The 25636-nt window shown below is 43.8% G+C and overlaps 1 protein-coding gene across 11 annotated transcripts in view; it reads right to left on the reverse strand.

Moving 5' to 3' along the window:
• NCOR1 (nuclear receptor corepressor 1) overlaps positions 1-25636 on the reverse strand; it is a 223338-nt gene that overhangs the window by 149411 nt on the left and 48291 nt on the right. For all 11 annotated transcript variants that reach the window (XM_088453648.1, XM_088453646.1, XM_088453643.1 and 8 more), the window contains exons 3-5: positions 21459-21574; positions 12605-12794; positions 6115-6294 (exon numbers count right to left, since the gene is read on the reverse strand). In XM_088453648.1, the coding sequence (XP_088309774.1) occupies positions 6115-6294; positions 12605-12794; positions 21459-21574 (486 nt within the window). The remainder of the gene's footprint in view (positions 1-6114; positions 6295-12604; positions 12795-21458; positions 21575-25636) is intronic.

Below are 25636 nucleotides of genomic sequence, written 5' to 3' on the forward strand. Positions count from 1 at the left end.
TGGTGATTGAAGGGCTGGAAGCACAATTTCCTCATTTAGGTGGAAACGAGAAACCACCTTGGGAAGGAAGCTCTGGCGTGTTCGAAGAACAGCCCTGTCCTGATGAAAGATTAAAAAGGGGGAGCACCATGAAAGCACCCCTAACTCCAATAGCCTATGGGCAGATGCGATAGCCTGAAGAAACAGTCTTTGCAGTGAGCCACTTGACATCCACTGATTCCAGGGGGTACGAACGGAGGTTCCTGAAGTGCTTGGAGCACCACTGCCAAATCCCATGGAGCCACAGGGAGGGATAAAGGGAGGCTGTATACGTAGAACACCTTGCAGGAAGGTGTGAACATCCGGTATAGGAGCAAGTCTGCGCTGGGAACCAGATTGACAAAGCCGAGACCTGCACTTTCAGAGATGTTAGGCGGAGGCCTAGATTCAATCCAGCCTGAAGAACGGTAAGAATTCGAGACACCTTAAAAACTTGAGGGTCATAGTTTCTCGGAGCACACATTGGAAATATGTATGCCATATTCCGTGATAAATCCTGGCTGAGGCCGGTTTACAGGCCCTGAGCATAGTCTTGACCACAGAGCTGGAATATCCCTTAGCCATTAGAAAGAATGTCTCGAGAGCCAAGCCGTTATAGGCAGACGGGCTAGGTCCGGATGTAGACATGGACCCTAAGACAACAGGTCTACTCGTAGAGGAAGCTGAAGAAACATCTATGGAGAGACTTTGAAGACCAGAGTACCAATGGCGTCTGGGTCAAATCGGAGCTATCAACAGGACTGTGCCCCCTTTCTGTTTGAACTTTCAAAAAACTCGAGGAAGCAGGGATATTGGGGGAATAGATATGCCAAATGGAAGGTCAATTTGACTGACAAGGCGTCCACTAAGGCTGTGTCGGGGTCCCGTGTCCTGGTTCCATATACTGGAAGTTTGTTGTCGTGTCTTGAGGCCATGAGACCACATCCGGCAAACCCCATTTGTCCACCAGGAGCTGAAAGACTTCTGGGTGTAGAGACCACTCTCCTGCATGCACGTAGTGATGGCTGAGGAATTCTGCTTTTCAATTGAGGACTCCCGGGATGAATACCGCGGAGATGGGTGGGAGATGGCGTTCCGTCCATGTGAGAATGTGGGACACTTCTGCCTTTTCTGTCCAACTTCGAGTGCCTCCTTGGTGATTGAGGTAGGCTACTGCCTTGGCGTTGTCGGACTGTACTTGTAGCTCTGTAGATGGCTCAAAGTTCCAAGACATTGATTAGTAACCCTGGCTCGACTGGGGTCCAGCGGCCTTGGAAGGAGCGCTGGCCAGCCACTGCGCCCCACTCTCGGAGGCTTGCGTCCATGGTGAGGAGAGTCCAGTCCGGGATACAAAAGGGGTGACCCTTTTCTAAATGGGAATGAAGTAGATGGGATAGCTTGTTCCACATGGAGAGGATCAGGTGTTGTAGGTGCCTGGAGTGAAACTGAGCAAACTCCACCTTGTCAAAGGTGGACACCATTGATCCCAATGTCTGCATTGCAGCGTGAATTGAAACTCGGCGACTGCAGAGCTGTCTGCGCACTCAGTGTTTTATTAAAGAGATCTTGTCTGTTAGGAAAATTCTCTGAACCTGAGAATCCAAGAGGGCTCCTAAATGTACCATTCTTTGAGGAGTGTCAGGGAAGACTTTTTACAGTTGATCAGCCAACCGTGCATTTGTAGGAAGGCAATGGTTACCTGCAGATGGCGGTGAAGAATCTCTGGGGAGCTGCCCAACAGCAAGAGGTCGTCTAAGTTCGGGAGTAATCTGATCCCTTGACGATGAAAGTAGGTCGTCATAACTTCCATGCGAGGGGCCATTGAGATGCCACATGGTAGAGCCTGAAATTGGTAATGCTGCTGCAGGATAGCAAACCGGAGATATTGCTGATGAGAAGGCGCTATAAGTACATTTAGGCAAGTGTCCGGAATGTCCAGAGACAACAAGAAATCCCCAGGCTCCATAGCTAGGATAATAGAATGGAGGGTTTCCATACGAGACCTGGGCACCCTGATAAATTTGTTCATAGATTTGAGGATTGGCCGATGAGACCTGCTGCGCTTCTGAACCAGGAAAAGGGTAGAATAATAGCCCTTGACTCATTGTGAGGAGGGGACCGGAATTATTACTGCTGAATGCAGTAAGGACTGAATGGCTTTTTGGAGCAGCAGGGCATTGCTTGGGTCCGATGGAGGTCCTGTGCAAAAGAATTGCTGGGGGGGGGGAATCGCCTTAGGAAGCATAGGGCATATCCATGGGAGACCAATTCTCTTACCCAGGCGTCTGATGTGGTCAGACGCCAAAACTGGGCGAATTGAAGAAGTCGGCCTCCCTCCCTGGGAGGCACTCGCCCTGTCAGGCTGTAGGCTTGTCCTTAGACTTGGCAGGTGAATGTCTAGTAGCCCAACTTGATTGGCCCTATGCTTGGAGGCCTTAGCTGATACCTACTGCAGTGGAAAGGACTGACCCTTAGCTTTCCCTTGAGGGCGAAAGGACCGAAAGGATGACTTCCGAGGCTTTGTATTATATACAGAGGGCAGGAATGCAGTCATGGAAGCTACCAAAGTAGTCACAATTTTATCTAATTATAAACCAAATAGGATATCTCCAGAAAAAGGAAGACTCCAGAGCCCATTTTTGAGCCTGAGTGTGCTTTCCAGGAACGGAGCCAAATAATACTACGGGCCACTACTGAAGTGGCAGATACCCTGGAGGCCAGGAGATCCGTATCCATAGCCGCCTCTCCCAAGTAGGAGGCTGCATCTCTAATGTGAGATATGTAGGATAGTTGTTCCCTTGAAGCATCAGGGGGAAATGTCTCTTCTAGGGCTTCTGCCCAACTCTCAAATGGCTTTTGCCACTCAGGCCATAGCCCTAGCGAGACGAGTAATGGCTCCTGTAAGAGAGTATATGGATTTGTGACAAGCTAATATACGCCTATCTGTAGTCTCCATCAAGGAGGTTGCAGTATGGATGGGTAAGGTGGCATTCTTAACCAGACGTGTTACATAAGAATTCACTGCTGGGGGAACTTCCCATTTAGTGCAATCAAAAGGAACATAAACGTTTTGGAATTTGAAACCTTTACTACTGGGCACATTCCATGCTTCGCTCATGTGATCAGATAGCTGGTCAGAGTGAGGGAACTCTGGTAAAACTACCTTTTGTTGTTTAAATAGTGGTTGTTTTTTTTCTTAGGAGCGGGTTCTTCCTCTTCTATTTGTAAAATAGATTTTACAGCTCTCACAAGAGCAGATATATTTAATTTAGAGGGTGGCTCCTGGTTTGCTGAGACAGAGTCAATGTGAGAGAGATCTGAGTCTACTGCCTCCCCAGATAATATATCAGAATCAGATAACTGGGTGGACTGGGAAGATAACACAGCACGTTTAATAGGTAAAGGCTTTTCCTTTTGCTGCATTTGCTGAAAAACTGTAGAGGTATTAGCCAAACTCTGTACTGAGGTAGACAGTACGTCTACCCATGGGGGAGGCAAAGGATTTACAAAGAGTACCTGCTGTGGCCATCCCACAGGGGGGGCTACCACGGGGACTGCTAAGTGGTCCGCTACCTTTGCCAGCACCTGAGAAAAGGCTACCCAGGGTGGGTCATGAGGAGGATACATCGGGGCTGAGGGGCCTGAGGCTGTGTAACAATTAGTACAAAGACCATCCTGAATGAGGTCCTCTGAGGCTAAGCCCGCTGAGCAGGACTTACAAGACACCAGAGTAGGAGCAGCAGCATCAGCCGGCTTGTTATTCTTTCCTATGCCAGACATAGCCACAAGAATAATAAAATACACAGCATGACACAGTGCACTGAACACCCTGCAGTATGTGTAATATGGCACAGTGTATTGTGCAACCGTGCTATACAGTATGTGATAGCCCACACACATATTTAGGAAATGTGAGGTACAATGAACTCCTAGGGGTAAATTTACTAAAGTGAGAGTTTTTAGAAGTGAGTTTTAGAATTGATGTTGCCCATAGCAACCAGATTCTAGCTATTATCTTCTAGATGATGCTAGTTAAATGTTAAGTAGAAACTGAATGGTTGCTATGGGCAACATCACTTTTAAAACTCACTTCTAAAAACTCTCACTTTAGTAAATTTACCCCCTATACTTTAGTAAGTCAGGGTGTATTAGAATAAAGGGAAAGGTATAAGCTGGACAGTATAGAAAGTACAGATCAGATCTAGCACAAGTCACATACAAATGCAGAAAAAAAAACACTGTATATCTGCAATTGGCACTACAATCAACTACACAGACCGCAGTGGTTGGTAGGATATAGCGCTGTATAACCTGGCTCGTGGGAGACATATACAGGGAAACTGGACCCAGCTTTCCCGGAGACCTGTGAAGCAGAAAATGGCTGCCGCGCATCTCTGAGGGGGTGGAGGAGCAGCTCAGGGAACGGCTAGACTGCAGTGGAATGGCGCCCTGAGCTGGGGTAGAGGCTGCAGGGAGAGCGCCTTCTTCCCGTGCCGATATTAACCACTGGGTCCCCTGGCCTCTAAATATGCCCTGTGCCAGTATATTAATTCCTTGGTGGTCTAGTGGAGTCGTGGGCGCACCAGTGTCCACATCAGCGCCTCCGGTCCGTTTCCTGAGACCGGAGGCTAGACTGTGTAAAGACGCGGGCCCCCGCAAGCAGGGTTCCGCGTTACCTGTCCCCTGGATTCCGGGCTGCAGTCTGGGGTCCGGGAAGCCTGTTAGCTAGTCCCCCTCAGAGCCCTGCTGGGAGTACCTAGCCGGGGCTTGGTGTCACAGCGCTGCATAGGGGTGATGGAGCAGCAGCGCAGACGTCCAAGGGACTGTCTTTTGCTGCTGCTAAGTATAAAAACACTAGAAATAAAAATAAGCTTGGGCTGCTTGAAGCAGCCTCACTGTTAAAATGGTTAACCAGCTCCTGTCGGACGCCAACAAAACTGAGTTGCCCTCAGGCTGTGGGTAGGGTTATAGGGGGGAAGGAACGGAGCATCCTGGGATTGAAAAGCTTTGCTGTTGGTGTCCGGTCCTCCAGGTCCCAGCTACACCCCCCATTGTCTCCCTGTGGAGCCCAAAGGACCCTGAAGAAGAAAGTTTTTTACCTCGCCCCCACTTGAATATGCCCCAATATGTGGGTTAAACCAACCAGCAATTAAAGCAGGCTATCAACAGGAGTATTATCATCACTGGAGAACTTTGCTCTTCACATAGTGATGTCACTAGATCTTAACTTATAGGCTGCATTTTTTTTATAAATATTGTTTCAGGTTACAAACGGTCTTTGTTTTTGTAATGGATATAATCCAATATAGGCCTCAAACTTATTTATAAAACCAAATATCTCGATGGAAATCATCCCAGGGACTTAGACAGAAACGCAATAAATCTATAATTAACAATATTTCTTTAAACTTGGACCATGGGTAATTTATACACTGTAGCAATGTTTAATATGGGATCTAGTCAGCATGCCTCCACACGGCATGCCGACGGACTATATCCAGACGCCGGAAACCCGACAGCAGTCGGGATCCGGGCACCAGAATACCAACAGCCAGCATGCTGAAGCACTAGGTTTAGACACCAAAGAGGGAGGGTTAGGGTAGAGAGAGGGTTAGCATATCGACCAACAAGTGCTGGGATCCCAAATGTCGGTATTACATACCCATCCCATTTAATACACAAGACTTTAGATGAAGCAAATCACTAGCATGCAAATTCATGTTCATTGAACCAAGCACCCAGCTTAATATGGGAGTCTCTGGGAAGAACAGTATTTGCAGCTCTGATTGATTAGCATTTTCCAGGCTGGAAAGTCTTTACACGAAAGATGTACTCCAGTCAATAGGACATTTAACAGAGATTGATGGGTGGGGGAAACAATAGTTTGTATCACATTTATCCTTATAGTTTATATAATGTAGCACCTGGAACATTTCAAAACAACAGTCGTAATAACACTTCCTGCAAAAGTGTATTACATTACACTTCTATCTGTTGAACCATTATACAGACATATAATTTATTAAGCCACTCTTGACTTATTAGTTATATATTCACTTGCTATTTCAATATACAGATTTGTGACATCAGCCTTACCTGTTTTTTCTTCAATTTTTGAATCTGTTGTTCAACTTTAGCAATCTCACGATCCACCCGGTCCATGCTTTGTATCAATTCTTCCTTCGATAGTTTGGAGGGTGATGCATCTTGGTCGTCCGTAGGGAGTCCAGAGAGTGGAGACTGAGATACCTCATGTTTGCCAGACAAGCCTTGTTCCTTAAAAATACAAACAAAATTGTCCAATACTGTTTGATATATGACACGTATAGCAGAGGGCGATCCACCCATTGTCCGCTAATCTTTCAACTATTTATACGGGATTGGGGGAGAGAGGGCGAGCACAATTCTGTTTCTTTTCTTTTTGTTTGTTATTTTTATCAGTTAAATTTATAATATATTAAGATGATGGTTTTATTTGACTTATGCTCACTATGCACACTCAATGCTATAAGGTTACCCTTATCTATTGGACTGATTTGTTCCTAAATATTCATATTATAATGAGAATTGGTTGTATTGATGACCTTATGCCACTATTTCTGTTTTATGTGTTACACCTTTCATCTAAGTACCTTATGTAATTTGATAATATGTTTGTAATATGTTGCTGCAACAAACATTGCTTCAAAAATAAAGATATAAAAAAAAAAAAAATACAAAAATAAAATGCAGATAAAATTGCACCATGTACATATATGACCAGCAACAATTTTCCTACATAAAATGTTAAAAATATAACATGCTACCAACATGACCTTTGCATGGAAATAAAAAAAATTAAACATTAAAGCTGCTGCTGTGTGTAAATCCTGATCTACTGACACACAAAGGGCGCGGAGACTATGTGTAGCTGCAGCAAGAACTGGGTGATTTGTACACCTTTCTTTTAGACTGTTAATCAGAATAAAGCTGGGTACACACTATGCAATGTATCGTACAATATTAAGAGTTATGGTAGACTTACCTTTGCTAACTCTATTTCTTCGAAGTCCATAGGATCCACAGGGACACCATGGGGTGTGTGTGGTTGGAGAGATCCGGGCAGCAAACAGTCGAAGCTTTAGCTCCCAGGATGCACCGGCCCTCCTCCACATATACTCCACCCCCAGCCACAGGCAGACAGTTTTGTAAACAGGCTCAAGACAGGAGTAGGAAAGAGGCAAAAAAGAACAGTACACTCAAGAAACACTCTCCCAGAAGATGAAGCAATCAGTGATCAAGATAAAAAAATACCCAATGAGGCCAGGTGCATCAGGGTGGGCACCCTGTGGAACCTATGGACTTCGAAGAAATAGTTAACAGAGGTAAGTCTACAATAACCCTTAATTTCCTCTTCAGGGTCCATACGGGATCCACAGATATGAGGATGTCCCATATCAGTTTCCTTGAGGCTGTTGAGCAGAAAGGAGAATCCAACACCCAAAAGAAGCATCCTGAGAGGTAAAGGTATCACAACCTGAGAAAGGTGTGGACGGAAGACCACGTGGCCGCCTTACACAATTGTTCAGCAGAAGCACCACGTCGAACCGCCCATGATGGTCCCACAGACCGAGTAGAATGTGCTGTAACCCTGTTTGGAACAGGAAGATTAGCTTGCGTGTAGGGCATGCGGAGCTGTCGAGCCAGAGTATGTTTGTTAGCTGGCCAGCCTCGCTTGTGAAAGCCTTACAATACAAAGAGAGAATCTAATTTCCTAAAAGAATTAGTACGATCCACATACATCCGAAGAGCACGAACCATTTCCAAGAAGGCTTCACCTGCAGAAAGATCCGAGGCATGGAAAGCCGAAACCACAATTTCTTAATTCAAATGGAACCGGGATACCACTTTAGGGAGGTAACGAACCCTGGTACGGAGGACAGCTCTGTCTGGATGAAAGATGAAGAATGGGGAGTGACAGGAGAGCACTGCCAAATCAGATAACCAGCGGGCAGAGATAGCGAGGAGAAAGAGCGTCTTTGCTGTCAGCCACTTGTGGTCTACTGAGTCCACAGGTTCAAAAGGAGGAGCATGTAGAGCCCGGAAATCCAAGGACAAATCCCACGGAGCCACCGGAGGGACAAAAGAAGGAGAACACCCTGAAAGAATGTTCTAACATCAGGCAGGGGAGCAATCATTTGCTGGAACCAGATTGACAGAGCAGAAACCTAAAAGGTCCTGAGCCCGTACCTGGGTTGTGATGTGAGGTCTACGTCTGGCAGGCCCCATTTGTCCACCAGAAGTTGAAAGACATCCGTGTGGAGAGCCCACTCTCCGGGGTGTGTGTCCTGATGGCTTAGGAAGTCTGCTTCCCAGTTTAACACTGCCGATAATGCCGGGAGATGACATTCTGCCCAGACCAGTTGGTGTGCTACTTCCCGCATTGCTGCACGACTTCGTGTGCCTCCCTGATTGTTGAGGTAGGCTACAGCAGTTGCATTGTCGGACTGGATTAGGACTGGCCTGCACCAGAGGAGATCTTCTGCCAGAGTGAGTGCTCTGTACACTGCTTACAGCTCCAGAATGATTATGGGCAGGCGACTTTCCTGGGTTGTCCACTGTCCCTAAAAGGTATGATGACTGATCACCGCGCCCCATCTGCGAATGCTGGCATCTGTAGAGAGAAATTCCCAATTTGGAATCCAGAAGGGGTGACCCTTGTCCAGATGGAACGTATGTAGCCACCATGAGAGGGAAAGCCGAACTTCCGGAGAGAGGAGGATCGTCTGGAACCGGATCAGATTTTACTGTCCGTTCCACTGGGAGAGAATCAGTTGTTGAAGGAGCCTGGAGTGAAACTTGGCGTATTCCACCAAATCGAAGGTGGATACCATGGACCCCAGGATCTGCATTGCTAAGTGAATGGATACCCTCAGATTGTGGAGCAAGCTGCGCACACTTAAGTGCAGTGCCAAAATTTTGTCCGCTGGCAGAAAGATCCTTTGTATTCAAGAATCCAGGAGTGCCCCTAGGTGTAACATCCGCTGTGTCAGAGAGAGGGAGGACTTTTTCCAATTCATGAACCAGCCGTGTGATTGCAGGCAGTCCACGGTCCCCTGGAGATGGTGTTGTAACACAACCGGTGAATGTGCCAAGATTAAGAGGTCATCTAGGTATGGCAGGATTCTCCCTGGTCAATGAGGTAGGCCGCCATAACTGCCATTATTTTGGTAAAAACCCTAAAGGCTGTTGACAGACCAAAGGGCAGCGCCCGAAAGTGGTATTGTTGCTGCAGGACAGCAAACCGTAGGAACCGTTGGTGGGTTGGAGTAATAGGCACATGCAGGTATGCATCCTGAATGTCCAGAGAAACCATGAAATCCCCAGGCTCCAATGCCAGGACAATTGATCATAGAGTTTCCATGAGAAACTTGGGCACTTGGATAAATTTGTTGAGGAATTTGAGATTCAGAATAGCCTGATGAGACCCATTCGACTTTTGAATCAAAAAGAGAGTGGAGTAAAAACCAGTTCCTCGATGAGCTGAAGTAGCCAGTATTATCACACCTGAATGTAGCAGGAAGTGAATGGATTCCTGGAGGGCCAGGGCCTTGATGGGGTCTGATGGGGGACCTGTACAAAAAAAATTGCTGGGGAGGACGCCTCAGGAAGGTGAGGGCATACCCCTGAGAAACCATTTCTCGGAGCTGGGCGTCTGTTGTTGTTTGACGCCAAGAGTTGGAAAATTTAAAAACTCTGCCTCCCACCCTGGGATCCCCCAAGTAGGAGGCGCACCCCATCATGCGGAGGGTGTCGTCAGACTTGGAAGCTGGACGTCTCGCCAACCAAGTCTGCTTGGATTGTGGCTTGGTGGTCTTGTGAGAACTAGACTGCCTGGGAAAGGACTGTCCTCTTGCCTTAGACTGGGGGCGAAAGGACAGAGAAGAGGACGGCCTAGGCTTAGGGGCATCTGCTGATGACAGAAATGCAAATTTTGAGGTTGCCACGGAAGCCACGATATTGTCCAACTCTGCACTGAACAACCTGTCTCCAAGAGAAGGGTAAGGATTCGAGTGCCCTCTTGGATCCCGTGTCCACCTTCCAGGACCGTAGCCAAAGGACCCGGGGGGAGACTACCAAGGTCGCAGATGCTTTAGAGGCAAGGAGTCCAGAATACAACACAGCTTCTCCAAAATAAGAGGCCACTTTCTGAATATGGGAGATGTAGGCCAGTTGTTCCCTGGTAGCGTGTGATGGTAGGCTCTTTTCCAGTGCCGCTGTCTATCCTTGAATAGCCTTAGCCACCCAGGGAGAGGGTAAAAAGACGGCAGTCTTTTTGGTACCTGGAACAGTTTTGCCAGGAGTTCCCCAAGCCTCCCCCATGAGCTCAGTGAGCTGGTCTGATTGAGGGAATCAGCCTTAACCACCTTTTGACATTTAAACATCGGGATTTTAGGCTTAGGGGGCCGGTTCATCATCATCTATATTCAGGATCGATTTAACCGCCCTCACTAAAGAAGGGACAACCACTGTTGAATGATGGTGCTCCTCGCCCGAGTGCGACCCGGAGAGAGAATCTTGTGTATCATCTGCCTCCTCAGATGATGCGTCAGAATCCGAAAGCTGGGTGGACTGAGAGGAGCATACATTCCGTCTATGTGCTTTGGTGGCTAACGATCTGTCCGCATTTGCTGATAGACGGTAGACGTTTGAGCTATATACTGAACTGAGTGGAAATAAACATCCATTCAAGAAGGAAGCATTGGGGGTACCGACATAGTAGGCTGTAATAACTGTGGTTACCCCATGGTGGGAGGCAGCATGGGGGCTGATAAGCGGGCCACTAGCTGCGCCATAACCTGGGATAAGGAGGACACCCAAGGTGGCTCCTGGACAGGGGCTGGTACGGTGGACTGGGGAGGTGGTACATAAATAACACACAGACCATCCTGCACAAAATCCTGAGGGGACAAGCCCGCTGAACAGGATCTGCAAGTAACCAGCACAGCTGTCGCAGGCTCCTGTTTACCCTTAGAAGACATAGTAATAACCAGCAGCACACAATCAGTGTATGGCTAGTAATGCAGAGTGACACCCTTCACAAATACAAGTAAATATGAAGTAATAATGAGCCCCTACACATCTGGTAGTTGAAGGTTTAAAAAGAGCAGCAGGGATAGATATAACTGACAGTCAGAAAGTTTTAAGACAGTATATCACAACAGCAGAGCTAGCACAAGTCACATACCATGCATATAAATATACTTATAATGGACACTGAATCAACTACTCAAGCCTCAAAGGGCTGGTAGGATTTGTGCGCTATATAACCTGGCCCCAGGGAGAGGTATACAGAGAGACTGGACCCGAATCTCCTGAGATCTTAGCTTCAGAAAAGCCCTGATTAATGGCTGCTGAGTTTCTCATATAGGGAGAAGGGTGAGGAGGAGGAGCAGCTCAGAGGCAGGAAATCTCTTGTGAAGGATCGTGTTCTGGACTGGGGGAAGGGCTGCCAGGGGAGAGCTTACCTCTCCGCTGCTGCATCAACCGCTGGGTGCTGCTGGCCTCTACATGGTCCCCGACGCCAGTTTTTAACTGCCCAGTGCAATGGCCTCCAGCAGGTCTCCACCGCTAGCAGTAGGACTGCACAAAATGTGATTCCCCGCAAGCGGGGAATCACCTTATCATCTCAGTTTGTCCGGCTGCAGCCCTGGGTCCCTAATGGAATGACTAGCAGTGCCCCGCTGGCGCCCGCCGTAATCACCGGATCACTCACCGGTGTTGTGGCACCGGTGGAGGTAGTTGGAGCAGCAGCACAGGCGCCCATTAGGACGCCTCGCTGCTTGCTCAGATAAACAATAAAATAAAAAAAAAAAACAACTAAAAGTTAAAGCTTGGGGCTGCTAAAGCAGTCCCCCTGTCAAAAAAGGTGCGACCGGTCCTGCCGGCACCAAACGAAAAACTGTCTGCCTGTGGCTGGGGTTTATGTGGAGGAGGACCAGTGCAGCCTGGGAGCTAAAGCTTTGACTGTTTGGTGCCCGGATCTCTCCAACCACACACACCCCATGGTGTCCCCGTGGATCCCCTATGGACCCTGAATAAGTAGTGTGTATGCGCGATCTGTCGTTCATTGCATCGTCCCATATGCCGTCTTACACGTCGGATGGGATAATGCAATGAACGACACAGCGCAGTTACATGCAGCATGTAATGATACATTGTGCCATTGTACGCTGTGTGTACGGAACACGCAATGTATTGTTACATTGCCTGCTGCATGACTGGTGTGCACCATCATATGGTGTGTGCCCTGCTTTAGATCATGCATTAAAGTTACAGGCAAATATTATATAACATAAGGGACCCAGAAATGAATGTTACAAATATAGTTAGTGTTTTTCTCTGTTTTAGAGATTTGGTACTTTGTAGGTAGGTAATAATGTAGGCCATACAGAAACCTGTTCTTAAATAGTGTCAGTATGTACATCCATATTGAGCTATGTGAAGTCGGGACTCAACAAGAAGAAAAATGTAGTAATTCGAAGCAACATCAGTGACATCTTTAACTTGCCACTCTGGCTTATAAACTGAATCATTCGGCACCTACCTTTTTACTATCACCTTGTGACCGAAGTCCCTCCTGGATGGTAGGTACATGGGGCAGGACAGAAGCAGCATTGACTCTGTAGTGAGAGTCAACCTGATCTAACCGTGGTCTCTTTGATTCCAGGGTCTCATGGTCACCCTGAGACATGGAATGGTATTGCTGTTCATATCCGGATCGCCTGTCCTGGGGCCTGCAAAATAATTCCAATTGTGAAAATGTTTTAGACTTTCCATATTGTATTTTCTTAGAAAAATGTAAGAGTAACATCTGCTGATTTAATAACCATGTTTATTTATCTGGTTTACTTGTAGATCCACTTGGCTTAAGCAATATTCATTTAGAGCAGAGAAAGCTTTTACCCAAACAATTACTACTAATATAAGGTAGACCATATAGGTCCTGAAGAATGAAAACCTTACTATAAAAGGGTATGCAGTCGGGATGCAGACGGCAGCCTGGACGTATCTTCTCCTCGGCAATAACAAGCAGTCTAGATTAAGATGCTGCCGTCTAGCTTAAGACGCTGCCCGTACCCCCGAATAGCACTGCTAAATTTATTTGGGGGTTTTAAATTGTCTCAATAGGTGCTATTTAGCGTCTTTGAGCAAGTGATGAAGAAAAGCATTTTGCTACTTTTTTTTTGACAAATAAGCATTCTCATCAAATTTGGGGTACAGGAAAATGGGTGCAAGCATAGTTCAAAATCACTAAAATCATGCTTTATGGAGCATACACTCGGTCAGATTTGTCAGATGAACGATTTGAACGATTTTACCAAAGATTTGAACGATTTTTGACTGCATTAAAATGAATGGAATAGTCCAAGTCTGACTGCAAACACATCAGATGTCAGATATCGTTATCTGACCATCGGGAATGCGCATCGTTCAAATATGTCAGATTTTCCTTCAGATATGAACGAATGAACGATTTTTTAAATCGTTATCGTCCAGATCTGAAGAAAAATCTGACCGTGTGTATGCACCATTACAGTGCACCAAAAAAAATGCACCTTAAGCAAGCACCTGCAATCAAAAAAAGCCCTCCCCCATACTTGCAGACCCTCCCCCCCCAAAGGCTATTTTGCTAGTTTTTGAAGTTGTACCACCACTTTGAAATTTTTCACCCAATTTTTAAAAGTGCTTTTTTTGGGGTGTCCTTTGTGGGGGTTGTTAGCGTCAAGGGGTGTGTGTAAAGGGTGCAGAGTGGTTTCCGTGCCTATGCACCCCAAAACTCCAATTCTGCACTTTTTCCGACGGGTATTCATAGGCTAAACTTTTTCGCCTATTACATTGCCTGTTCGCACCGGCGAAAAGACTCTAAAATTGAACACGGGGCTAAGTGAAAGCAGCGAAAATGACGTAATCGGCGAAAAAGTTCAGCCGAAAACGGATTTTCTCTCCAAATACGGCCCAGGAATACCCGGCGGAAAAAGTGCAGAATTGGGGTTCAGAGGTAGGGAATTTTGAACTATGCTTGCACCCATTTTCATGTACCCCAAATTTGATGAGAACACTTATTTTTCCAAAACAAAGTTGCAAAATGCTATTCTTCAACGCTCTCTTAAAGACGCTAAATAGCACCTGTAGAGAAGATTTGTGTAACGGATAGGTGCGCTAATATAGAAGCTGCCTATAGATCTTTGGTGAAGTGTTATCACCTAGAAACTCCACACAATATAAACAAACAAAATAAATATCACCAAAATGATCCACTTGGCGCTCTCACCAACTGCAATTTCTCCAAAATACCCCACTCATGGGTTCTCAGTCAGATGATGACACTCAAAAAAAAAAAAAAATTTCATAGCATAATACAGTCTAAATAAATCGTCTGTTCTGATATGTATGTAGATGGCTCTCCTACCAGAATGGGTGGTCTACACATATGTATAGACAAACAGGCATGTATATAAGCTGTAATGCTGTTCCAATGATGATCCCGCTCTTATTTCTCCATTTAGTACATCAGTCCAATGTATGGAAAATATAATGAGAGAGAATCTCCCTAGTGTATTACTACATTTATTCACAAAAAAATATAGACACAATCATTTAAAAATATACACAGAAGAAAGGAGAAAAGGTGACCCCTCACCAAAATTTCTGTCTACCGGTTTCAAGAGTAGACAAAAAAAGCAATATTTTTAAATGATTGTGTCTATATATTTTTGTGAATAAATGTAGTAATACACTAGGGAGATACTCTCTTTTTAAATTATATTTTCCATACATTGGACTGACGTACTAAAATGGAGAAATAAGAGAGGGATCATCATTGGAACAGCATTACAGCTTATATACATGCCTGTTTGTCTATACATATGTGTAGACCACCCATTCTGGTAGGAGAGCCATCTACATACGTATCAGAACAGACGATTTATTTAGACTGTATTATGCTATGAAATTTTTCTATTTTTTTTTGAGTGTCATCATCTGACTGAGAACCCATGAGTGGGGTATTTTGGAGGAATTGCAGTTGGTTAGAGCACCAAGTGGATCATTTTGGTGATATTTATTTTGTTTGCTAAATAGCACCTATTGAGATCATTTAAAAACCCCAAATACCTTTAGCAGGGCTAATCGGGGGTACCCATAGTGAACCCCTATATCAGAGCATCTGTAGAGGGGTGTCAGGGTGATTTCCCCAAAAATGACAGGACTTTACGCCAATTTAGGTTTCGCCGCGTCCCGTTTTCGGCAATTTGGAATTGAATACGGGGGGACGTGCATGGTAAGTTTTCAACGGCAAAACTTCAGATGGCGGCGAAAAGTCCGGCAACTGACTTTTCGCTCCAAATTTAATATGGCCTTACATCCCCCTTGACGCAAACTGCGTCAAAAAACGCATAAAAAAAAAAACACAAAGGACACTCCAAAAAAGCACTTTGAAAATGTGGGCGTAAAAATTCAAAGTGGGGTTACAAATTCAAAAACTAGTGAAATAGCCTTTGGGGGGGTCTGCAAGTATGGGGGAGGTTTCTTTTTTATTGCAGGTGCTTGCTGAAGGTGTGTTTTTTTGTTGCACTTTAAAGCTTGAGTTTAGTGATTTTGTACTATGCTGGCACCAATATTCATGTACCCCAAATATGATGAGACTACAAATTTTTTCAAAAAAAGGTTGCAAAATGCTATTCTTCACCACTTTCTCAAAGAAGCTAAATAGCTCCTATTGAGACTAATTAGGGACAAGGCCTGCAAGGTGTACATTGGGGCTAGCATTGCCAGGAGCGCTTGCATGGATGAAAGGGCTGGCTGGGACCTGTAGTTCAACGGTTGAAAGTAGCGTTGAGAGATGCGCTATTAGCAGGTAGCGTCTTAAGCTAGACGGATGCGTCCAGGATAGCGGGGAGCACAGGGAGGAGGGGTTGATGAAGGGGTGCGCTTCAGCGCATGGGAGTGCCCAGCAATTAGGGACAAGGCATGCAAGGTGTACGTTGGGGCTAACATTGCCAGAAGAGCTTGCATGAATGAAAGGGCTGGCTGGGTCCTGTAGTTCCACGGTTGAAAGTAACGTCGGGGATGCGCTATTCTGTTATTAGGTCTATTTGTGTGGTGTCGATTTATTAACTGTCAATCTATTATTTGTCTACCTATTTGGTTTCGAACTTGGAATATTGTCTAACTATTAGTTTTCGATCTACGTTGTGTCGCCCTTATATACCTTTCGATCTTACATATTGGATATACAGGTTGAGTCTCCCATATCCAAATACAGAATGTTCCGAAATACAGATTTTTTTTTTGGCATGACTGAGATAATGAAACCATTGATTTTTGATGGTTCAATGTACACAACCTTTGTCTAAGGCACAAATTATTAAATATATTGTATAAAATTACCTTCAGGCTATGTGTATAAGGTGTATATGATATATTAATGAATTTCATGTATGTGCACAAACTTTGTTTGAGTCACAAAATGATTGAATATATTGTATAAAATCACCTGCAGGCTGTGTGTATAAGGTGTATATAACACATAAATGCATTCTGTGTGTATATCTGGGTCCTATTCCCAAAATATCTCATTATGGTATGCAATTATTCTAAAATACGGAATATTCCGTTATCCAAAATACCCCTGGTCCCAAGCATTTGGATATGGGAGACTCAACCTGTATCACATATCGATCTAATGTCCCGTTCGACTATATTACTGTCTGACTATTGTTACTGTCGATCTATACTTTGTCTATCTAAACTACATGTCGAACTAACGTGGTCGACCATTTAATGGTCAAACAAGTTGTGTGCGATCTAATAATCCACACCCCCCCTAACTCCGAATCCTGTCATTTCAGGTCTTTGGGACACTCCTCTCTTTCAGGCTGACGTCCCTCTCTCTGAACAGCTACCAGTCACCACAAAATAGGCATATTATATTAATAAGCTTTCGTTTAATTGCAAAACAAAAACAGAAAAGGTTTACATTTTACATTTGTGATAAAGTCCAGACTTAATTATTCTGGTAAGATCTTCTCAAAATCAATAATTGTCCAATGTGTGCTCAATAGTTCATTTGCATTTTCAGAAGCTGTTTTATACACTAAAAAACAAATCAAAAAAGCACATTTCTGCATTGCTTCAGGCCAAGTGGTTGGCAGGTCATTATAAGAAAACCAGATTTGCCTAGCAAGCAATCTGATGAACCCAGCAAACATTCCAGTGTGGTTTTAGAGAGTGCTTTTTCAGCACAATAATTTAAGTTGCACTTAAGCAACATGACCAAAGATAAATAAAATGTTCACCTTAGCAGGTATAGATCACACGGGGAGGCCTTTCATGACTGAAGGCACAGCTGAGAACACAATCTTGTAGACAGAATTGGCTGTAGCGACTAAACAGAGCATGTATTATCCTAACAAGAGATCTGAAGATTAAAAAGTCACTCTACAGTTCTTCGCTTCATCTGTGTTGGCAATGTGAGGAATATGCATACGATAGGGGGTAAACCTGAAAGTGGGGTTTCGGTATATTTTGTCGACATTCATAATGTCCATTTGATATGCAAGAATGCTAACAATGTCTACAATTGGCGCTGTGGCTGGTCTGGTGGCAAGTATCATACCCTGCGGCTAATGTTCTGGCTTTAGTCGCAGCGGTAAGTATGTCCCTATCCCTAATGTCAACATATTTCAAAATGTCGGTATTTCACTTGTAGACATTTACGATGACTACATAGTGAATATGCCGACATTTTGCAAATGTAGACGTTGGCTTTCGATATATATCAACAGTGTCGACATTACAGCCGTCGACATGCTGACCATATCACACAGTGCACATATCAAATGGACCTAAGTGGTCACTAAAATAAATGTATGCCTTAGTGAAAGACAGGAATGACAAAAACACGAGCAAACTTGTTAAGAGTCCATAAGGTTTTGATTGTTTTTAACTCATTTTTACCGATCCAAACTTTACTATTTGAGAATTTTGTTACTTTTACTAGAATGTGCGTCCTACAGATGTGTCCTTACACATCTTTGCTGCAGTCATGCTAAAAAGCCCCTCTCAGCGCACCAGGTCCTGTGAGACTCAGCGAGCGCCAGTCGTCTTCTTTTGCCGAAAAGATGTCTAAAGGTGGGTACCCACCTGACAGATATATCTGCACATGACTGTCATTCATACACACTGACTGGCCATGTGTCTTGCTGCGGGTCCCGGCGACCAGGGGGAGTGTCGGGAGCGTGACCCGGCAGGCGGGGAGGGGTGTTCTGCCCCCTCCTCTCAGCTGCCACTGTGTGTGTACGGGCGGTCTGCAGACATATCTGTCCATTGGCTGTGCAGCACAGCCAATGCGATATGTCGGTGAACGCCGATGTACACACTGCCAGACGGGCAGCAGATACATTGGCCGATCAATTGATCGGGGAATGTATCTGTCAGTGTGTACCTAGCTCCAGTCTCGAAGTGATGCGACTAGGACACACCAGCATACTGTACAGATTAATTTGATATGCAACACTTGTAGATCTGTGTGCGACTGAGTCTCTGAATCTGTATACGAAGTGCTACAATGCAGCTTTTTTCACTCCAAGTTCCATTGTGCTTCATATACAGACTCAGGTGCACACAGATATACAAGTGTTGCATATCAAATCTCAATCAGCACAGTCTGCTGGTGCGTCCTAGTCACATCGCATCACAACTTAGATAAATTTTCAGCAATAATAGACGCCAGGCGCTAGCAGAGTAGTGCTGCCCAACCACTAGGCGATTAAACCTAGCGATGGAGCAATAACGACGGTCGTTATCGCTCCATCGCTTGGTAATCGCCCGCAAATCGGGCAGTAAAAGGTTAAAAACGACCAGCGATGCGTGCGCCCGCTGGTCGTTTTTAACATCACTCATCGCCCGAACATGACGGTCAACCTGACGACCGCCGTCAAGTTGCCATGCTCTGGGATGATTGATCTGCATACACTGAAAGTCTGAACGTTCAGTGTATGCACTTCACCCCGCGGGAGACGACAGCGTCGTAATCGTGCCGTCGTCCCCGCGTCGTGTAATGGATGGGCAACATTACACAGGACCTGGCAGCTCACTCACGTTAGGCAAGTCACGCTGTGTGGCGTATTGAGGTTAGTTGTATGAGGATACATCTGTATTTTTTTTTTTTTTATTAGGTACTGCTGTTTGCAGAGATTAATGTATTGCAAGGTGCAAGTATAAATGCCATGTAGTGCCAGTTTTAGAGCTATTCTACGCATATTTGGGCCAATTTGGATTTGGGAGCAAAGCAAAAAAAAAAAAAAGCCATGTTGCATTGCAGGTGATGCAGAGTGTTAGGTTTGGAACCAGTGTGCCCAAACTTAAATCTAAATGACAGTGTAAAAATAACGCTGTTCAGAATTTATGAGCTACATGCAAAGGCATGCATTTACCCTGCATGCAAAAACAATAAATGTATTTGCACTCCTTGCATTGCTATATAGTTTGTTCTAGGTGCAAAGTTATTTGCTTTTTTTATTGCTTTGCTCCCAACTCAATCATCCCCACTGTGTTCTGAAAGATTACCCCATGAATTGTAGTCTGAACCTGCACCTTAATGGGTGAGCCATGTTTAGATTACGTAAACTGATAAATTTAGGCATTTCTGAATCTTTTACCAAATATATATGTCTTTTTTTAATTTTTTATACATTTTTAAAAACAAGGGTGGAGATGGCATCTAATAAGAAAAGGAGAGCAGGCAAAATTTGATGGTACAAAAAAAAAAGACCAGGGGGGGCTACATGATTAACTCCTCCAATGGGGAGGTATCAAAATATGTAGTCCAGAGAGATCAAATACTCTAACTTAGTAGAGCAGTTATGCATCAAACTGGTTATATACTTTAGTCGGTAAACCTGCCAGAATCTATCAGGAAAGGTCATCTTCGACCCCCTACCTGCACAGAGCATATGTCCTATTAGCCTGGTCATGTGTGGGGGTGTTTGGGATATGGAAAGGGACTGTAGTATAATCAAAGCAGGTGGGGAGATGGACTCTTGTGTAACAAACTTGATGACCTTGTGGACCTTAAGCAAGAAGCTTGGGACAGAGTGACTTCCTGATATGCACGCTCTGTAGTAGCGTCCCAGAAATTTTGTTCACATGATTTGGGAATGAGTGTATTCCCGTCTGACCTGGCATTGGCAAGTGTGTATGCAATTGTCGCATGCAGAGTCCCGGCGCCAGCGATGTTGTGCTGGGTACACATTTTATAATGTGCACTTACGATGTGTGTACCAGCAACACGACGGACGACCACACCGCTGATGGGCCAACATGCCGGGCAGCTGGTACACATTACACGATCCGGTGCCTGACCGCCCAATATGTTGGCACCAGCCGCATTCCGCTGCATGGGGTCTTCAGCCGGATTGTCAGATTGAGCTACATGTATGGCCGACCTGATGATGCAACCGACGACCAAACGGGAGCATGAGTGGTCATTAGTAGTGCGTACACACTTGCCGATGTCGACGATGTGTCAGCTCGATCCGCCAGATCGGGCAACATATTGTCTACATATCGTCTAATGTGTACCTAGCTTAACACATATTGAGATTTTAGCCATGGTATTGAAATTCCCCACTGGGTTCATGCAGGTATATACATAAGGAACACATGATAGTCAAAGTAAGGTCTTTGGAATCTGCTCTGCTCAAACAGAATGAACAGAGTTTATCGACTTGGCGTTATATTATTGTTGCCCTGGATTATAAAGGAGCTCTACTGTGCTCTCTAACTTGGATACACACAAACCCAGACATGTGATTTGCCCAACAGACAGGGGCAAGAAAACAAAAAACAAACCAACTTACTCAATAGTATAAAAAACAAAGTTGGAAAGCACAAAAGGTAAATTGGAGTGGAGGGGATAGGAGACTATTGTATAAAAAGATATATCTATATTGATAGGATTGAAGGGTACACATGCCTATCCATTGCAATGACAACTACACTAAGCAAATTGAAGAAATAGGACCATTCTTTTTAAAGAGAAAACGTTATACATTGATTTTTTTTCTTTTATTTAAAGATTCTAAGATATAGATTTTGCTGAATCTCAAGCTGGTAGGTCCTTGTCTGTGTATAAGTCAGCTCAGGTGAGCTCAAGTTGTTCTCGCCGCCCTCAAACATACCAGTACTAAGCAAGCTAGTCAAACAGAATTATAACTAATGAACTGCAACAATGTGTGTACTAATGTACTGTAAAAGGAAACCATACACTAATTAAATGGGCATGAAAATAGGACTTTAATACTATAACAATATTTCAGCATATTTGTTTATAAGAATCAGAACATTTTCTACATATAAAACAATAGTGACTAATATCACTAATAACCAAACCACACCTGTCTGATGTAGGATGAAATTCAGAAAGCAAAGATGGCCGCCTTCGAAGCTGCTGTTGCTGCAAAAGCTGGGAGGCTTCCAAATGAGCATTGCGGTACTCAGAGAGAGGAAATTCCTGAAAAACAAGAGACATTTTTCTCATTTAGCGGTTAACACGGCTTACATACTGTAATTAGAGGATGTACTCTTTGTTTCTATGACAAACTATGCTATCTTCCAGGGTTTCCCCTCACTGTGTCTAAAAGGTTTTAAACAATGCCGGTCATACACTGGTCGTTCCAGCTACATATAGGTGCCCAAACTGGACAAGATTCTGCCATTCAGGCTAAATCACTGCTGATGTAACTGGGACCCGTTAGTTTGGTTGCAAGATGACCGGTTGCAAGATGACCAGATACATGAAGCCAAAAACTACCTCCAGCAGATTTATTAACATGCCCAATAGTTATCCAAGTGATTTCAACCAGTCTATTAAGTATCATGATCTGTTTAGGGTTACACATTTTAATATCATAGCATGTGAGTACATCCAAAGGATTTACCACCCCAGTCCCCCCTACAATACATCACAGATTTCCAGTGCAGTCTTCACTAAAAACTCACTACATGGTGCAGTTCTTAACACTTCCCCTTCTATACTGTGGTGTAACCATCTGTGTCAGGAAGATTTATACTTACAATAAAGATTAGGGGGCATATGTATCAAAGCTTGATGTGAGATATATATCACCAACCAATCAGCTTCTAACTTACATTTTGCAGGCTGTGTTTAAGAAATGATAGTTCGGAGCTGATTGGTTGGTGATATATATTTCACAATTTTATCTCACATCAAGCTTTGATACATATGCCCCTAGGTGTCATAATGTCATGATAGTACCCACAAAATATAATTATTATACATTATGGAAAGGTGGCTTTGATTGTATACTGCCATGGTTTTAACTCATATGTCCACAACATAATAATTTCCAAAGGACACATTTCCCAGTTAAGACATTTGATGAAGCACTATGAAAAAAAAAAAAAAAAAAGTTCTTTTGTAATGCCAAACAAGCTTAAATGATCTTTATGATGATAACTCATTATGTGCTACTATTACCGACAGCAAATGGATATTAATATATCAGACTGCTCGTGTGCAAGAACAAAAAAAAAAACAGCTACTACTCATATTATTATGGCATACTTGTTTTTGCCTGTAGATGTGTGTGAACAAATTGAAGATAAATGCTGTACTATCACTTTAAGCAAAAACTGAGAGTCAATATAATATACACAACAAGAAAAAAGGCCAGCTCAGCAGCAGTTCTGTCAAAAAATAAAGTGCAACAATAATCCTGAATTTAACCTTGTACGTATTTGCTCACAAGGACACTGCGAACATCTGCTTTGTTTCACTAAATAAGTCACTGTTACATAACTCAGCTGAAGTACTGTCTAGCAATTACAAAAATAGCAGGATCCAATGAGCAGAGAATCAGTAACCAACACACATCACCAGGTTCAGTGTATCTAATCAGGAAAGTCAGAGAACCATTCAAGCTAAGGGATCATTAATATGATCCGATGGACTACATATATAAAAGGACAATTCCAATTACTGGGACCACAAGCCAAGCCTGGACACCCTTAAGGCGGGTATCGACTAACCGATTAAACAGAGCTAACGACATAGTTATCGTTTAATCGGGCACAAAACGGGCATGCAAATGTTGGAAACGACCAGCTATGCGCGCTCCCGCTGGTAGTTTCCGACATCAATCATCGCCCGAACATGCTGGTCAATCTGCCGATAACGACAGACTGACCATGTTCGGGGATGATGGAGGGTTCCTACACTGAATGACTGATTGTTCAGTGTAGGCACAGCAGGGGATGGGGAACGATGGTACGATTAAAATGTCGTAATCGTACTGTCTTCCCTGGGTTGGGTTGTGGATGTGCGGCATTAGAGAATGGGGCCACAGCTTATCCATAAACTTCCACATGGATCAAATTATAAATGGAGTTTCCTGAACTGGCATACTTAAGCCATACATATACATTTTATCAACTGGAATTACATAAAAGCTTGCACCAGGAGCCTCCTAGTACCAATGCAGATTTTAAAGCATTTCAAGACAATAAATTGGGGTTCTCCAGACTTGGGTTACCTCCGGGCTTAAAGGGTTACATTTTGGAAATTATACAACTGCTTATCTGACCCATGAAGCATCTGTTACTAACCTTTATATTTGGGTTCTATTCCTGGTCAATATATGTCTGGAGGACGTATATCTCATTTCCAAATTAAGCCCTGCAGCTCCTCTAAGCCCCTAAGAAGCTGGAACAATAATTTGCATGGAGGTGGCTTGTGGGACCTATTCTGTAGGCCAGGGGTATTCAACAAGCAGCTCTCCAGATTTTGTGGAGATCTACACATCCCAGCATGCTCTGCCAGAATTTTGCAAATGGGCATACTAAAACTGTGGCAGGGCATGCTAAAACTGGCAGGGTATGTTGGGATTTGGAGTTCCACAGCAGCTGGAGGGCCACATGTTGAATACTACTTATGCAACTCAGACAAGGTGAGGTGCCTAAAGTCACCTTTTTGGGTTAGGAACTTGTATAGACATACAATTGGTTGCACTCTTTTCTCTTTCATGGCTTCATGTTATGCAGGGAGCCTATTTTCTATCCAGCAATTAATCCCTTATTGTCTATATTAGTCCTGTACCAATAAATGACCTTCCACAGCCTTGGCTTCTTCTCCATTCATTCTGATTTTGAATAAACACTGGTGGTTCCTCTCTTTACAGGTATTGCTAGGCATGTTTTTTGTGGGGCTTCTTGTTAGCTAGCAGCTTCATACCAAGAACCCCATCAGCCTTTCCATGGTCATTAATTGAATTTTCTCTACATATAAAATGGACATGACAAGTATTTTAAGGACTCCTTTATATGTCTCATGTGTATTTCCTAAACCATTCCTCTTGATTATATCATATGGGGCACCAGGAGTACCTCAATGTGTGAGCCTGTTATATATGACCATGTAGTGAACCTATCCCAAGTGTTTTCGTTTATTTCTCTAACTTCCGTGATCACTCACACCCTCCCCTTCAGCTTATCCCACTATTTGTTCTTTTCCTTCTCACGTTATTCATGTACATATAAAATCCCTTTGAATTGCTACAGTTTGAGATAAGCTCTGAATGTGAGAGAAATACTACGAGAAATTGTATGCAAGAGAAATACTGTCATAATGCAGATATTTTGCAATTTAAGACCCTTCATTTAGCTATAATCCTAAAACCACTGGATATCTTTTCAAATGCCACAAGAGAATATCCAGAAGTTAAAAAAGTTAACCAATTACTAATACTGATCTGGCCAGTTGGCCCAATCACTGAATGATCACAGGTCTATGGGTGGTGCAAGAATTAACATCTTAATTGGTCCTAGGGCAGCATGGTGGCATTGCTGCCTTGCAGCGATGGGTTATGGGTTCAATTCCATGGTAACTATGACACATGTGGCCACTAGGAGAAAAGAAAGACTGTAAGAACAATGAGGATGAAAGTAAAAAACACCATCTACAACAAAAACATTAATATAAATAATGCTACTAGTATATTTTTAATTTATAGAGGGGATCATAAAAAAAGACATAAAATTAGATAATCTTTTGGGAACTATATGAGGGTGAATCCAAAAGTCTGTGTCTTGACGTAGTAGTAGTAGATGTCATCCCGTATTGATTATGAGGTCTTAGTAGAACAATGTGGAAAATTACAGCACAATTCTACTTTTATTTTTACAGATATTGAATAATAAACGGAACAACATTGCTAAAAGGTCGAAAAATGGAGAATACTGAAATTCGAGCAGCCATTAAATATCTGCAAATGAAGAAGACGATGCCTACTGAAATTTACATGGACCTGCAAAACACATTAGGGGAGTCTGCTCCATTATATATTGCAGTGAAAAAGTGGTGCTGTGAATTCAGATGTGGAAGGCAGTCATGTGAAGATGGTGCCAGAAGTGGAAGGCCTGTGGAAGTGAGTACTCCGGAAAATGTCAACAAATCCAAGACCTTCTCATTGCTGACTATCGACTGACCATATAACATTTAAAAGAGTTTTTTGGCATCTCAACTACCCGAATTCAAGCCATATTGACTGAAAAATAG

Source organism: Taudactylus pleione, unplaced genomic scaffold (genome assembly GCF_031769625.1).
Source record: "Taudactylus pleione unplaced genomic scaffold, aTauple2 ptg000585l, whole genome shotgun sequence".
NCBI classification, from domain to species: Eukaryota; Metazoa; Chordata; class Amphibia; order Anura; family Myobatrachidae; genus Taudactylus; species Taudactylus pleione.